The sequence below is a fragment of the Haliaeetus albicilla genome, chromosome 1 (assembly GCF_947461875.1).
Source record: "Haliaeetus albicilla chromosome 1, bHalAlb1.1, whole genome shotgun sequence".
NCBI classification, from domain to species: Eukaryota; Metazoa; Chordata; class Aves; order Accipitriformes; family Accipitridae; genus Haliaeetus; species Haliaeetus albicilla.
Window position 1 is genome coordinate 41201436 of NC_091483.1, and position 17686 is coordinate 41219121.

The 17686-nt window shown below is 37.7% G+C and overlaps 1 protein-coding gene across 1 annotated transcript in view; it reads left to right on the forward strand.

Moving 5' to 3' along the window:
- Positions 1 to 17686, forward strand: part of TLL1 (tolloid like 1) — a 141158-nt gene that overhangs the window by 96971 nt on the left and 26501 nt on the right. The window contains exons 10-14 of the mRNA XM_069786523.1: positions 5744 to 5846; positions 7234 to 7350; positions 8409 to 8554; positions 14557 to 14752; positions 16198 to 16323. Of these exons, the coding sequence (XP_069642624.1) occupies positions 5744 to 5846; positions 7234 to 7350; positions 8409 to 8554; positions 14557 to 14752; positions 16198 to 16323 (688 nt within the window). The remainder of the gene's footprint in view (positions 1 to 5743; positions 5847 to 7233; positions 7351 to 8408; positions 8555 to 14556; positions 14753 to 16197; positions 16324 to 17686) is intronic.

The window sequence follows — 17686 nt, forward strand, 5'->3', positions numbered from 1 at the left end:
TCCTGCCTTCTGGTGTGTAGAAATTTTGTTGGCATAGGGAGTTGCAACTATGCCAGTGGGTTTTTTTTAATCCACCTTTTTGAATAGGTTACCTTACTTTTCAATTTTCTTTAATGTTTTACATGAATGATAAAATAGGACAGATAAATCCTTGGTTGATATGGGAAAAAATGCCATCTGTGAAAACTTAGTTACTACTACCTGGTATTGCTATATATTTTGTGCTTTCTTATCCCAGGCAGCAGGAGGTATGACATATTCTCCCTGAAGCTGCAGTAGCACAATTGAATCTGCTGTGTAATCAATAATTCCTTAACTGTGCTGACAAATACCCATTGATTGTTTTTCCTATGAAGACTTTCAGCCATCCTGTCCCCTTGAACAAGCTCTGCCTTGTCTGTAGTTCTATTTAATACTTTGCAGAATTGCAAATCAGAATCTTAAATATACTTATACTTGTTTGGTTCCCAACCAGAAATCAAGCTGTGACAGATTGGGAGTTCTGCCTATGTACAGCTAATGAATTCTGGTCAAAGTTAAGGAATTGCTGTATCATCAAATACCTTGGCATGTCAGAGTGAGAAAAGGCTGTGAAGGTTATTTCATATAGTTTCAAAGGCAGGGGCCATTGAGGAGGTTCATTAAATTTTAATGGTTTCCATTTAGATAGCAGCACTTTGAGACAATGACATGACAACACCGAAGTAAAACCATCCTTTTCCCAACTCTATCCTGGCAACTAAGGTTTGGAAAAAGGCAAATTTCCAAACAGAAAATAGAAATCTGATGTTTCAGCTGTGTCATGGAAAATGGAAAACTTGTGGCTAGACTGGTGAGAGGCCTCCAGGCTCTACATAGCTGAGCCAATGGAGGAGGTATAGGTTGTGGCTTTCATAACTTGCTTCCAACAGAGACAGCTGGGTTTAGCTTAAGCAGCTGTGGAAGGTAGCCTGACCTTAATCGAGCTGTCTGCATCTCATCTGGGCAGAGAAAAAGGCTCCCCCTTGTGAACCCCTCTGCCTGCACAGCTGGGATGAGGTGGGCATGGGTGGAAAAGAACAAGGAGCTGCTGAGGGCAGTAGGGTTTTCAGGTATTATGGCTAGATACAAACAAAAATACCTACCTATGGTCTGATAATCTAAGATAAAAAAAAAAGAAGGTAAGAGTTTAGAAGGAATCTTAAGTGCAAAGTGGATGAGCGGAGAAGAACAAAAATTTGTAGTTGGTGAGGCCTCTTTATTTGAAGGACAAGTTCAAGAAACAGCCTGCAAAGGACAGACAGAATTGCTGTGTGAATGAGAGAATATACAGAACGTCCCTGCCATCCTGAGAGATAGATTCAAACTGCACTTGGAAATGTAATAAAAAACCGAAGCACGGGGAAGCGTATGGATGATTGTACTTTTAGCCAGATCTGCATATTTCTCATGGAGAATAACATGGTAAGTAGGTGGTTTTGGAATTCTGATAATATTTGTGCATTTAATTCTTCAGTACATGTTCCTGAAGGAGTGCCTGAATAGTAAAGTCCAAATGCCCTGTGGGTTAGACATGTGGGAAAGGGTGCACATAAGGTAGAAGAAGTTTGAGAGGTGTAGCGGTAGGCAAAAGCAAAGAGGTGAGTTGTGAGGTTCCCTTTCTGGGAAGGAATGGCACAGGAAGTCTGCATCCAGGAAATAAGACAGGGAAGTCGAAACAGGAGGTGCTGCAGTTAGACTAAAAGAAGCATGAGAGCATGCGGGTGGACAAAACCACAGTAACCTAGTGAATGCCAGCTGAGAGGATCAACTAATGCTTTGATGCATGCCATTTTTAGGTAAACAGTTCCATAGTCTGGAAACTGAGTAGTATGGCATTGAAGGTTTTATGTCAATTTTCTCAGTAACACTGGAAAGAAAACATTCTTCCTGTTTTGCAAAATTAAAAAAAAAAAAAAAAAAAAAAAATGATTCTCCACCAAGGCCGTGGTGAAAAACTGGCAAGGGAGAAATGAGAGCTATCTGAAGAGAGATGTATCTTAATAGTTGGATTGAAGATAGAGGTTGTTAGGTAGAAACCTAGATTGAAGTGCTTGCTCTGCTGAGAGTGCATCCAAAGTGGGTGCTGTGCTTACTTGAATGATTCTAGTTGTCCCTCTGCTGTTGAAATTTGTTCTATTTAACCTGACTAGCCACATCCAAAATAAGAAAGGAGTTTTAAAGTCTAGATTACAGAACTTGCAGAGATATAGGGGATCTAGAATCAAATCTTGGATGTCTCAGAGTTGGAAGTTCAAATCCTTGGAGTTCAACAGTGGACTGTCTGGATGATTTGCTTACCTGCTTTAAAAAAAAAAACCAACAACCCTCCCCCCCCCCCCAACAAAACCAAACCAAAACCTCCCAAAAGACACAAGCAACACTCCTCCTTCCCCCTGCCCCCAATTCCCTACCTGCCTTAGCTGTAAAAGCACTGATTTGATTTATTTTCTATATAAAAACTGTATTGTTCTAATTTGCTGAATGATTAAATCAGTGAGCATTTCATTATCTTTTTAAATTCCATGCTTATGAACACTTTCCCTATCTACATAATACAAGATATTAATTGAAGCTGTTTTTTTCATTAGGACTTAATTTGCTTTTGTTTTTTTTAAAGTTCAGGGAAAGGGTATCTACATTGAAAAATAGTTTAAGGTATTAGAATATCTATTACTGCAAACCTTTCAGTATAAGGAACGTGTTTTCCTTAAATATATTCATTTCTACTGTAATTTCTGTTGCAACAAAAAGAAGGGATTGCACAGCAGTTGTGTCTGATTTCAGATTAGTCCGTTTTCATCTCTGAGCTCGGGAAGGAAGCCTACAATTGTCCTGGTTTCAGCTGGGATAGAGTTAACTGTCTTCCTAGTAGCTGGTACAGTGCTATGGTTTGAGTTCAGTATGTGAAGAATGTTGATAACACTGATGTTTTCAGTTGTTGCTCAGTAGTGTTTAGACTAGAGTCAAGGATTTTTCAGCTTCTCATGCCCAGCCAGGGCACCTGACCCAAACTGGCCAATGGTGTATTCCATACCATGGGACGTCCCATCTAGTTTAGGAACTGGGAATTGGGGGGCAGGGAATCACCGCTGGGGGACTGGCTGGGTGTTGGTCAGCGGGTGGTGAGCAATTGCCCTGCGCATCATTTGTACATTCCAATCCTTTTATTACTACTGTTGTCATTTTATTAGTGTTATCATTATCATTATTAGTTTCTTCTTTTCTGTTCTATTAAACCGTTCTTATCTCAACCCAGGAGTTTTACTTCTTTTCCCGATTTTCTCCCCCATCCCACTGGATGGGGGGGAGTGAGTGAGCGGCTGCGTGGTGCTTAGTTGCTGGCTGGGGTTAAAGCATGACAACAATATAATTTGATGATTATTCATTGTTATAGGTCTTTATGATTCAAAGTGCCAATGGCAGCCTGGACATGAGTTAATATTACCTAAATACATTTCCAAAGTATCAAACTAACATCGAAGCAGATATTCTTTGCACATAGATCTGCGATTAAATTATTGCCTCCCTTTGTGGCCCTAAAATGACAGAAGGAAGGGGCCAAAAGAGAGAGGGTAGGCTATATTTGTTGCGTCTGCTACACTAAAAACATACCAAAGGTGCTTGCAGGATGCTCCCATGGAGAACACAGTGCTAGAGCAGACTGCTGTTTAAGCAATGCTTTTGCAGGTTTTGTGGATGCATTAGCAGCTTGTGGATATAAATGCTTGGCCGTACTCAACCATCAGAACAGGTATTAATTTATTCAGTGCTGTCCTGACGGTCCCTGGCATGCTTCATGTCCCATACCTTCATCCCACAAGGCTGTGGCTGCTGGCATAATGTGCCTCACTGTACAGGACTTCTGGCTGTTGGGTTTTATGTGTAGCCTTATAGATGTTTTCTGTTTCCCATGGCATCATGGTAGTAAAGGCGAAAGCTGAATAGAATCACCTGTGAGCTTGGTCTAGAACCCAAACGATCAGTAGTGTCAGCACTAGCGTATAGGGGAAGAAACAGCTTTTAAGATTAAGTCAGAAAGTTTCCCATTTTCCACTGAAAGCAAAAGAGATTTTTGAGAATGTAGTTGCTCGTATCAAGGTACTTAGTTATTTTTTGTGGAAAGTAAGTGAAAGCGAAACCCCTGCTAGCCTAATATTAAGACACATAGTGTTTTGCTCTGAAAGTTTGTCTCCATTTTGCATTGTTTGGAGAAGAGTCTTACTGTGACACTCTACCACCTACACACCCAAACCGCTGAGCTTTATGTTATCTTTAAATTAGCTTCCCCCAATAGCTAATAGTTTTATCTTCTTAAAATCAAGCAGTCTGAAAAAGTTCCACCTTCCTGGTTTAATATTGTACTATGTTGTGGTTGGAGAGACACACGGTGCCTTCAGAGGAGGTGGAAGTAAACCCATCCCGTCTGACTATCTGGGCCCATTCTTCCAGTTATGGTGTTCTATTTCCTCCTTGCAGCTGGACTAAGGGTAAATTCCTCTCCTTTCAACCGACACAGCTGCTTCATAGGCTGCCATGGAGATATATTTTTGCAGTGTGAGGTATTCGCTACCGTGCAGCAATTCCTGTTTGCTTTATAATAGCAGGTTTTGATTGTGAATTCCTAGAGTCAAAGCTAAAAATAAAACCTCTTCTTTGCTCATATGTGAATAAAGAACATTTTCAGTTAGGTTGAAATATTTATTAATCTACACTGAGGAACTGATTTGGAAGAAGATGAATTCTTTTTCCAAATACACTTAAATCCAATGAAAGGCTATGAATTGGAAATTATTTATAATATAAATATGATTTTATAATATAAAATATGAATTATTTTAAATCTTGTTGTTTGGACTTATCCCTGAAATTGCAGGACAGGATGCTAGGACTGTCCCAGTCAGTCAGGGTCCAAACTGTAGCTATTGTGTCATCCTGTAATCGAGGATGAATCCTATTCCTGTGTTGAAAGTGTAAGTTTATGGCAGTTTAGGATTAATATTTTTAAACCAAAGTGGGATAATGTAATGGTCTAGGGTAGTCCTGATATTGAGTATTGAAAATATGCCTATGTATAGGTATGCTCAGTAAAATTGGGAGTCCAAGTTCGAAAGTTCCAGAAATGCATGGAACTCAAATTTCTGTATAAAAAGCTTTATTATAGTTTCATTAAGAGTCATTAAGGGACTGTGTACCACTTGTTTTAGTGATATTGCTTTCAGCATTACTGTCTACCATTGTCAATATTTAACTTGTCTGAAAGTAAATTGTTTTGTCAAAACAGTCGTAGGAGACACAAACCAAAATAAAACAACAATTTTTTATTTTTTTTTACAGCTATCAATGCTGATTATAGTCAGAATGTAATGGAAGAGGAATTGGCAGGAGAATTCTCAAATAACAATATTATATTAGCACATTATTTTACCTTATTAGCATTCTCAAATTTTTATTTCTCAGTAAAAAGCTCCCTGTAAGCAATTAAATGTGAGTAGTCTGTCTTGAATCTGCTCAAATATGTAAGATTAAATAAAAAAAACTTTAACGTTCCCAAACAACTTTTACTTACTCTAAGAAATAATTGAGGAGAGGTTAATTAAATGTCTAAGTAGCTGGAATCCTGTTACAGGTGACAACTCTGGCTTCAGTTCTGCAGAATATTGTTGTGATCATTTTCTAGTATTAAACACATGTGATTTAATCAGGTGTTCTCCTCTGATTGCAGATTGTTTTAAACTTCACCACCATGGACCTTTACAAGAGCAGTCTCTGTTGGTACGACTACATTGAAGTAAGAGATGGCTACTGGAGAAAATCACCTCTGCTTGGTATGCAACTGTTGAATGCTGCACTGTCCATAGTTACCATACTCATTGAGTTCAGTGGACTTGCTTGATGTTGAACCCACAACAAACCTCTTGGTTTTTAGGTGCCCAGAATGTATCTAAACTTGGGGGTGGGAAAAAACTCTAAATGGCCTCAAATAAGTTGTTTGTTTGACTTCAAGCCTCAAGCCTTCCTTTCATTGCAGCTAGCTGTTATTCAGCCGCATGTGTGGAAAGATGAAAACTACAAAATGTGCAACTTTTTGCTTTGCTTATGAAATAGGAAGTTGCCATAGTTTTGTTCACAGAAATGGGGAAATAGTATACAGACAAATCTGTAGAGCATGTGATGGGAAATCCACAGAGCACATGATGAGCACATGCACTGTGGTTGAGAGCACCCACTGTAGAGTTGTGCTTATGAGCTCTGTTCCTGTACTTTTAAAATTATGAATAGAAGATTACTTCTATTTCTTCTTTGCACGTCCTTCCCTGCCCTTGCAGACAAAAGACATGCAAAGCAATAATGAACTAAGTCTTAGAGTTGCAACTAATGCTCAGAAAGCTGCAGCCATCCTTTTCTTGAATCAGACAGAGGGTTGGTGGGGAGATTTCACACGCCATGATGATCTTCTCTGATTGAAACTGGGGATTTCAGAGCATAGGAAACATGAACACCTCCAACTTCTTGGGTCAGTTTTGTTGTTTTTAGAATGAAGACTAAAACTATTTGTTAGTGTCCTAACATCCTTAATTTAAAACCAGCAAAACAGAAAGGAAAGGAAGCAAATACAGAGGACAGATTTTTAACAGGAGTGCCTATTTTCTTGGCCTTACAATGAACAGAAAGAGGAAACAATTAAGACCACCCAGTAATTATCCTTTTCTCCTGTTCCCTTCTCTATCACCTCGACAAACAGAAATTTCACCTATGTAGGCTGAATTCAAGAGGATAATATAGTCCAGGGTCATTTGGATGTTAGTTTTTAAATCTCTCTGGTCCTTAGATGCAATGAGCAGTATTATTACTGTGGCCTAGATTATGTTCCTCTCTTAAGATTAGTACTCACTTTCCCCTTCCAAAATGCCTGGGTTTGTATGTATAGAAGCAATCTATAACAATAATTTTTTTAATGGATTCCCCTAAGGTTTTATACTTAGACTTGTGAGCCTGACTGCCATGAAAAGAAGTACTGAAAGCTTTATAATAAAATCTTTGTGTATTAGGTCCTGATCTGCAGAAACACATGTGCTTAACCATAAGCGTGTGAATAGTTCCACTGAGTTGGTTATGCTACTCCTGTTTATAATGTTAAACACTTGTATAAATGTTTGCAGCGTTTGGCTTCAGAGGCGGCAGAAAATGCAGTTACTGGTTGCATGTTTTTAGGCAGGTTTTGTGGTGACAAACTGCCAGAAGTCCTCGCATCCTCTGACAGCAGGATGTGGATTGAGTTCCGCAGCAGCAGCAACTGGGTTGGGAAAGGTTTTGCAGCAATTTATGAAGGTAAGCCTCTTATAGCATTAAAAATGTCTTGATTATAGAGGAAAAATATTAACCGGATACCTTCTGCTATTAAAAAAAAAAAAGTCAGAAATAACCTGATATGAAATCGGTATTGTACTACTAAAAGAGACAGTAGGTGTTAACTGACTAGACAGGACATTTTGAAACTCTTCCCGTGATCAGATTTCAGATGACCTCTTTTCCAGGGATACCACTGATAATATTCATAAGCATTTTTTACCAGTTGTTTAATTAACCAAATGTGCATGTTCTTGTGCTTAGTGTGTGGAAAGATTTTTTTTTTTTTTTTTTTTGAGTACTTTCTGTTTATTCTTCAGAAAAATCTGACTAAAGTTTTCCATATGCTCTGGGATTACTTAATAGAGACACTCCCACACACTGAGTATATTAGCAAGTCAACATTCACCTGTTTAAAATAGAGCCTCTTTTCTTAAATATTGAATCTATGGTAGTAAACTGTATGATATAGTTGATATTCACAGATCTTTACATGATTACCAGTATGGACCTTTGAAAAGTGCATTTACTTTTCATGAAAATATTTTTTTATTTATATTAGCTGTTTCTTCAAATTCAGTGTAAGCTTGAAGTGATAAACGGTAGATTAAAATGCATAGGTCATTATAAAATATGAGATTTTTCTCTCTCATTTGTCTCTTTCTAAAGGTTAGTAAATATTAATGAAGAATGTTTATTAAATATATTTCAAAGGTAAAAAATGTAAAATTAGATTATTTTGACCCTTTAAATATATTCTGTAAAATGTCTAAATTCAGATTATCCATGATTCCAAAGTCTTCCTGAACATTGTAGACTTGTTTAGAGCTGCTAGAAATGCTGAATTATATTCTCTAACTGAAATATGTGTAGTGGTTTAAATGGATTGTGTTTTCAATAATTTGTCCTTGGTAGACTTTTTAAGTTTTCTTCAGAATAATCTTATCATTAGTTTTAAAAAGGGAAGCATAAAATGTCAGTTTGGGCATGGGGAATAGAAAACGTCATTACTGACAATAAGAATTTTATGCTTTTATCAGCTATCTGTGGCGGTGAAATCCACAAAAATGAAGGCCAGATCCAGTCTCCCAATTATCCTGATGACTACAGACCAATGAAGGAATGTGTGTGGAAAATAACAGTGTCAGAAAGCTACAATGTAGGATTAACCTTTCAAGCATTTGAGGTAAAGCCTTTTAACTGATCTCAGAAAAGCATCTAGTGGATAAGTGACAGTGACATTTAAGGGAATCCTCATTAAACCTGTGCATGAATTTAAGAATTCTCTATGAAAAGTAAGCTCCAGAATCCAATTCTACTCTCCATGAAACCTTTCTTTCTGCAAATATTTCCAAGAAGATTAAAGGTTTTTCATGTCTTTTTATGCTATTTGAAGTAGAACATTTAACGTACTGGCAATAGTCACAGGTTTAGCAAATACATAATCCAGTTCAGCAAGGCTGCTTTAATATTCTGTTAAATAATTGGGATTTTTTACCTTTGCTAAATCTTATTGTTAAAAAGGAATGTCTATCTGGAAAGAAACCACTGTGGGTTTTGGCTTCCGTTTTGAGAAGAAAGGGGAAAAAAAAAAGCCTACTTAAATTCAGTTTACAAACCTTTATTTAGAGAAGGAAACCTATATTTAGAGAGGGAAGAAAAAACCCATGGTGAGTCATACTTGCATGTCTTTAGTGTACATCACTTTGTGTATAAATTTGCTAAACAGCAGTAAACTACTGTGTAGCAAAGAAAAATAATATTTCATATGTCTTTTTATGCATACTGATACACTGGCTTGAAGCTTGTAGATAAATTTAGTAACATAGTTTGAGTTCATTTATTTTATTTGAATATGCTTCAACAGTAATGATGCGAACGCTTTTTTAAAATCTAAACTTTTTGGCTTTATGGTGCACATAAATATAAACACAGGTATAGTAAATACAGATATAACTTTTAACCTGTAATTTTAGTCTTACTGACAGACTTCATAGGTATGGCACATTTTTGCTATGACTGGTGAAAGGTCTGAGTATGAGATAACAAGGGCTTGGGACTTTATCAGCAATTATGAATATAAACAACAGACTTTTAATAATTTCACAGATTCTACTCCATTTTCCCTTTTTCATATCCTGAATTAATGTTGGGTCTAGTGCAGACGAGATCAGCTCTCCCTGCCCAAAGAGTTTTCCAATACTATTCAGACTCTGCATGGCCTGGCTCAAGACTACTTAACTGAGTGTGTCAGTCTCTCTTTTTAAGCACTGTTGAAAATGAACAATGTTTTCAGTAACTTTATATAATTTACTGACTAGATATGAAGCTTTTCTAGTCTGCCATTGGTGCTTGGTATTTTTTAGTGTGATCCCTAGAGAAATGGCACTATGCCTCTGCATAAGAGAGTTGCCAGAGTGTTTGATCTCCATGCAGATGCTCAGCGTTGGTTTAGACGCACAGTACATTATTGCTTGAATTGACCCCAGTTCAATATCACCTCTGGGAGAATCAAACTTCCATCTCTTCTTATCTTCCAGGACCTTTTTCTAATCACCAAATTATGGACTATTTGCAAGGCTGAAGATGACATGTTCATGCCCCACCATATAGAAAACGATTAGAAGCAAAGGAGCAGCAAATGAGAGCACAATTTAGTAGGCTAGTGGTTAAGGCTGTAAGAAGAAATGTCCATTTTTTTTCCCCCAGACTATTTAGTGTTATGGCACTCTCTAGAGGTGAAACACGTGGACTGACACCTCATAAGAAGAAAGAGGAAATTGAGCAGAAGCATAGTTGAGTGCTAGTCTCAAATTAGTGCCTCTGCGAGATGTGTTTTGAAAGAAAAAAAAAAATAAATCCAACAGTAGGGACTTGAAAGGTACATACTTTTCCAGGGAGAGTCTGAGCTGTGATTCCAGAGTGGCAAGATGCCCTTGAGCACCAAATGAGGTGCCCCAGAAAGGCACAAAACTTCTGTTATATCTGTCTTCGCAGCGTTTCTTACTGGCTCGTCCACAGGGCTCCCCACTGAGAGTGAGAGTTGCTTTGGAAACCGCTCTCAAGTGCCTTGCCTAGACATTCACCATTGGGTCTAATTTCCATTTCAGGTCCAAGCGCCTGAACGTAGGTGTTCTGTTTTTTGGTACGAAGTCCCTCTCTGGACTGAATCCTTGGTGCACTGCCCAGTAAAACAAGAAGTTGTTTAAGAATCATAGTTCTTTGTGCCAGCTGAGATCAAAAAAAGTAAATGTCAGGCCAAAGAGTTATTGCAGCGTGTTTGTGAGAAAATTACTTCTCTGTCGTTTGAAAGGTACAGTTAAGTAAGAGGAATTCTCATTATCCATATGTAATGCTAGAAAAAATAACTGTATAAATAACCTTTGCTTTGAAATGAAAGCACTAGGGAAGCTGAGAATTTCAAACTGTATCAATGAGTCATCTTGTTTTGCCTGCTGTGGGCAGTGCATTTTCCACTGAGTGTGGGATTACCCTTTCTTATTTGGCTGCCTGATGATGGGCAGCCACACTTTCCAGTATCTAGATGGCAGCAGGAAAGTTGGGACTGGTAACTCCATCTTTTTGTTTCATTGTTATAACCACCTTTATTATATTGTTCTTTGAAAATTAGCAGTCCTTGTATTTATTTTTTTTTTAAAGAACTTCTGTTGGCACACGGTCTCACCAGCTAAGACAATCCAGAGAGTTTGTAGAGCTGAGCCATATCAATCTTCCTCATTTGAGTGGCCCTCTTAATCTTTTTGCAGATAGTGTTCATTTAAATTATTTTTATGTAAGTCAGGGAATAAAATTTATCTGATCTTCTGATTCCACTAGGCATATATCCCACCTTTTATGACTGAAGTCTGTGACCTGAGTCAGATATGTTTACCTGTACTGGAATTTGACTCCATCAACAAATAAATTAACAATGACAAGAAGTAACTGGAAGTTTTCTCCTGAAATATCATGCCTCCCAGATTTGCTCTTCAAATCCTCTTCTCTTCCTTTTTTTTTTTTTTTTAATATATATATTTTTTCTGTTGGGGGAGTGCTACAAAACAAAGGTAGTCTGGAATTTTTAACCAAACATATTTTAGTCTAAAGTAATTGTTATTTTCAAAACTGAAACAACATACAAGGAATTTTCTTTTGAGAATGGATGTTGAGAATGTCTCTGGCTTTCCATTTCACCAGGAGATTTCTTAGTGTTTTCCTGTCCTTATGTACCTGTCTTAGGAATTTTTCTGGCATTTTCTCAACGTAGTTCTCTAATGCCACTCAAACCCTGTGTTTGCTCCAAGGCCTTCAGGAGCTGATAGTATCTTTCATTCTCCTATAAGCAATACATTTTTCTGTAAAACCTATTTATTTATGCTTTTTTACATTTGCTAACATTTTGCATATTTCTCCTCATCCACATGTAATATCAATCTTGTGAAATTTTAATGCTCCAGTAAATAAGGTTTGCAGAATCAGCCCAGTTACAACTAGACTCACTGGAAGTCCTTTCATTAACTTGAGGAGATTTTCTACACTTGTAGTAGGAAGAATAAGAACTATTGCAAGTGTAATAGATCTTTGTATGGCAGTGTTCCCAGATGGTAGTACCACGACATCTTAAAACCTGAGGTACAGATAAGCAAAGCACATTTTATGCTAGTTCTTTTTCATTGGTTACCAAGCACCTTAACACCGGTTACCATTTCTCAAAAACACAATATTTATCTGTTAGTTTATATATAGGTGTAACAATTTAATCACTTAATATAATAATATTGATAATAATAATGGCATCACTCGCAGTAGTAGTACACTAAAAATAAATCAATATGGTAGAATGACCACCTTTCGAATTGTTTTATTGAAAATCAATAGCACTTTATAAGTTGTTTGGTCTTTATAGTCTTAGGAAGTTTAGCAACTTACTGCGAAACAAAATGTATTTTTAGCTGTTGTCTTCTGCCAAAAATAGAGTGATTCTCAGAAAAGAAACTAACAATTCACCTCAAAGGGAATTTGGTACGTGTAACTCAGAGCTGCACGTGGCCTGTGAAAAATCATAATTTCCACATTGCCCCATAGAACATGGAAATGTGGAAAAAACAGATGTTAATTAAAAGTCTTAAGTAGTGAAATGACCACAGACATGTGTGGGGAAAATACACAATTTCTTCATTGATATTAGTAGGCTTTGGACCACGTCACTTTTTTCTACATCAAAGTGCAATATGATTTTTACTGAGATGACAAGGCAGACTTTGTTTCAGATTGGAATATGATTTCATGTGTTTAAACTTTATTATTTAGATTAATGAAAATTTGGACTCATTAATACAATGTCAAAAATATATCAGCGCTCAGGTAGACATATGTCTGACCACATTAGTTGCAAACATACACTTGCCCTTGAAGTCAACAATAGGTGGTTGCATCCCAGATCTTCATGGCTTTTCTCACTCATTTCCCAAACTTTGGCCCAAAGCAATTCCTCAGCAAGCAGCTAAGAAATTACAGTAAATGGCAATATGGATTGTGCCAGAGAAGTGAGTGGGAGAAAATTACGTATGTAAATGCTTGAAGAATTGGAAAGTTGGAAAGAAGACAGACAAATTTTGTGTGTGCCATATTTTGATGCCATTAAAATGAAATAAAATCAAACAGTCCCTTCCCCCAATTTTCCCTCTTACATAAAAGAAGCAGAAATCCTAATGTGCTAAATGAAAGCTCCTTAGTCTGTGGTGGTTACTGAGCTTAGTGTTGGTCATAATGCACAATTAGAGCAGAGTGCCAGCAGCCACTTGTATTAACTGTGCAGCTTATGGGCAAGAAAAACTCTGTCTGGAGATAAGATGTGGATTTTTCTAGGTTTGGTTTGGCTTTGACTTGTCATTTTAACAGAATTTGGATGTGCTGAATTAAATTTGAGGCTTCTCCAACCCCTTCACCCTGACTGTGGTCCCATCCCCCCCGCCCCCCCAAACCTACCTCATGATTCAACCACTTAGTTGAACAATAGCTTTCTTAGTGGAATTATTTTTGAATGCTTGGATTTAGTTAATTCTTTTGTAACTAAGATGCTATATTGCTTGAGTAATGTGAAGTAGTCCTGCAGTAAAATGACCCAGATAAGAGGGCTTTTCATTCTGTTAGGAAAGATACTCTCTCAATAAAGACAGGCATCATAAATTATCTAGGCTCAGGATAGGATCATATTTGGGCTGCTACTGCTTTCTTCTTTCGTGCAATTCCCACTCTGATTCTCCAAATACTATTATGTAAAGAGCACAAGGCTTGCTACCCAAGTAGAAATGCACACATGTCCTCTCACATATTAGTCTATGTTTGGATGTCATCCAGCAGGACGTTTAAATGAGAGGGACATTTTCAGTTGTTCTAGTTTCAGTAAGTTTCTCCATCAGTATGGCAACTATTCACTCATTGATCCAGAAAGTCAAAAGAAGACAGCTGAAATTAGGAATTGTGCAACAGAAGCCAGGCACGTCAGCTGCAGAAAAATAATGATGATTTTTTTTGGTCATCTGTTCTATTGGGTACTTAAGAGCTGATAATTTTAGAAGTGTGTTTGGATCTAATTCCACAGATGCCCCAAACTCTTAATGCACTGTAATTTTTTACAGTTACCCTGCAACATCAGTGGGTAGTGATGAAGATAAAATTTTGCACTGTGTTGAGGATAAAGGAAGAAGATAATAAATTGATCACCACCTGAAATAGCACAGGTTGATAGTGTCTAAAAAATCTTATTCATATTAATCAAAATTGAGCTTTTTAATATTTCAAAACCAACTAATATTTCTGACCTGTTTAGTTGTTGAACCATTAATCTTGTATACTTAAGTGTACATGAGAAAACAGGACTCTACTTGGGCTCAGAGGAGGAATTTGACAGAACATTAGGAAGCTTAGAGGTGAGCGTGTCTTTTTAGTTACTTTTTTCCAGTTAGACTGTTGTGTCCCGTGTAACATCTTAACAATTTTTTCTTGTAGAAAACAAGTTTAGTTAAAAACAGTCCAGTGATGCTTGTCCATCTTCCTGATGTTTGAACCCTAAACAGAGAACCCTAAACTTAACTTTGAAAAATTTATCTTCTGTTTATTATCTGATTGATATTTGATATTTATGGTGAAGTTCAAATAGGTCACTTTAAAAATAATTTTTTACAGATTGAAAGACATGATAACTGTGCATATGACTACTTGGAAATTCGAGATGGAACAAATGAGAACAGTCCTTTAATTGGTCACTTTTGTGGCTATGACAAGCCAGAAGACATTAGATCTACCTCTAATACCCTGTGGATGAAGTTTGTCTCTGATGGAACTGTTAACAAAGCAGGGTTTGCAGCTAACTTTTTTAAAGGTAAATGTTAAAGCATATTTTGGGAGCTGTGAACTGCTTATCACTTTTTTTGTACTAGAAAAATTATGACAGAATATTAAAAATATTTCTCAACCTATTTTTACTAATATCACTTCTGTACTGTCTCCAGCATATTTTTTACCTTGGCATACAACTTTATCAAAACAAAACAGTAGAGGTATTTGTATCTCCTTGTAAAGTATGTCCAAAGAATGAAGGAACATATTAAGTGCAACTTCCTACTCTCTTCAGGTTCAAATAATCAGCTTAGTTCTGAAACACCTTTGAAACATATCTAATCTTGTTAAAAAAATGGCTTTTTTGACATTGTGTTAACAAATATTAAGTTAAATATTATAATCACAAATGGATCTTTTCTGTTAAGGTGTTTTTCTTTTGTCTAAATGTTGTGGTTTTTCTAACCTGTTTGTTGCATTAGGCTGCTTTATCAATTTTATTACTTTCTCTGAGCAAGGAAAAAAACCCAAACCAGCTGAGAAATTATAGTGACCAACGGCCTCACAGTCTTCCTCCAGTTTTAGGGTGCGTGCGTGTGTGTGTGTGTGTGTGTGATACAACTGCAGCTACGCCTGCAGCATTTGGTGCGTGGGGAGTGTGTAATTCCTACCCTGTGCTGCCCAAGGCACAGTGAAAGCCACTAGCAGTGGTGTGGCCATGGTGACACCTGAAATACAGGTCAGGCCACCAGGAGAACCTTTTTGCTCTTTTGAAAAGCCAGAAGCTGGGGCTTTTCTTACTCTAACTGTTAGTTTTCACTGTAGACAATCACAACCTTGAAGGCTGTAGACATGAGAGTGGGAGCTCGTTTATTCCTAAGAAATTACTTGTCCTCCTGTAAGGAAACAAAATTTCAATGTCTGACGAATATTTTAACAATGAATCTCGTGGGTATACTTCAGAGCTGGTAGAGATAACACATTATTCCTTTCCCTCCCCCATCCCTGATGCATCTTGTTCCCTTTAATATCAGTAGAATGAAAACCTGGGATTTGGGGATTCTGTTAATCTGTTTTTGAGTATGAATTCGGGATAATGCACAAATTGATTCCGTGGGAGATAAAGTGCCCTTCAAGTGACCCTGCTGTGGATTTTCAATCTTTCTTTCAATACTTTATACAACCTTTAGATTCTGGCTGCCTGAATTATTGTATGCTGCCCACAAAGTGCTTATAAATTAGGTCTGCAGCTGTCAGTAGGTATTGTTGTAAAAAAACCCACCCAAACCCCACAAAGGACAAATTTTTATTTTCTCCATTGCAGGTCTCTTTAGCATTTGAAAATCCTCTAGTCAGCAACCACAGTGTATTATGTAGTGTACCTTATAATAGCATGCATACAGCTTTCTGGGTTAATATCGATCCAGCAATTACAGCTGAGGAAGGTAATTATTTAACACATTTTTGCATTCTTCCCTGTCTTGGCAGAGGAAGATGAATGTGCCAAACCTGACAATGGTGGCTGTGAGCAGCGCTGTGTAAATACTCTGGGCAGTTACCAGTGCGCCTGTGATCCTGGCTATGAACTTGGTCCTGACAAAAAGAGTTGTGAAGGTACAGTGCGTTGCTGTGTTATGGGCTCTTAAAGCTCACAGAGTGCCATCGCTTGAATGAAATGCTACATCTTTCATATGCTCTGTCCTAGCAGTGCGAGATCTGTGGAACCCAACCTGGAAAACCAGTGCTCCCTTTTAAGTAGTGGTGCCAGAGTAATGTCTGTCCACAGCAGTCATGTTCATCCGATGTCTGTCACTAATTTAGCTTTACAGGTTTTGCTGTTAGTCGATCGGGAATGATGCAAAGCAGGACTTCGTACCTTCCCAAACCACTTCTTACGTTATTCATACTCATTAAAGTCAAGTCTCCCACCATGCATAGGGACACAATTATCAGCAGCGCAATGTGCCACTGTCTCAGAATTGCAGTATTTAACTCTTACCACCTCTGGCTGGGGTGTGCCTGGGAAGCTGGCAGGTTTGAAGAGCAGGATCCTTTATTCTAGCTGAAAGCTCAGAGAAATCCTCCCCACTCCCAGTCCGATTGTGGACTTTTCTTGCTGGAAACAAATTCTACTTTCCAGGGTGAGAAAAGTGTGTTCAAATAATCATTTGGAGAAATAAAAACCTGATAAGTGGAAGCCTTTGTAAACATAGCATTGGACTGAGATAAGCTTTTGTATTCTATACATATTTCATATCAAAGGAAAGAAGCAAAAGCTTTTCATCATTATGCACCAATTATTGTTTGGGTTTTTATTCATAAACACCAATAAATTCAGGGATAGCACAAATTATTCTTATCTCAGTTCATCTGTTTGTTTGAGTAGTGAATGGAGTTTGAAAACTGGAGTGCTCAGAGTTACGGTTTTCTTCTGACGCCATTCACTGGTCTCTCTTTTTTCCAATTTCCTGGCTTTAATTCATGATTTGTCACACTTTGGGGTCGTTCTGCTTAGTTTCTTTGCACTTTTTGTTCTTTTGCTTTTGGTTCTATGGGGTTGGTTTTGTTTGTTTGTTTGGGGGGTGGGTGTGTGTGTGTTTGTGTGAGGTGGTGATAGTCCTAGGCTGCAGGCACGTTAGATTGTGGCTCTCATCAAGCAGGTTGGTTTTTCAGTTGTTGTACCCCTCCCTGCCCCCAACTTTAATAGTGAGCACATTGGAAAACCGATTTATTTAGATGTCTGCGTATTAGGCAGTATGCAGAAAGTGAGGTTAATCTAAGGGGGGCCATGAAGACAGAGGTTTGATCTCTGGGCCTTTAATCATAAGCCCAAATTTATGTAGGGAATATGGTTTAGTCTGCCTGCTGATCTGAGTCAGAATGTTAGGGAAGATTACTAGTCTTCCAGAAAACTCTTCCCGCTGCCTCTGAAGAATAAAGAAGGAATACCTCCCCAGCACCCAAACAGAAAAGCAAC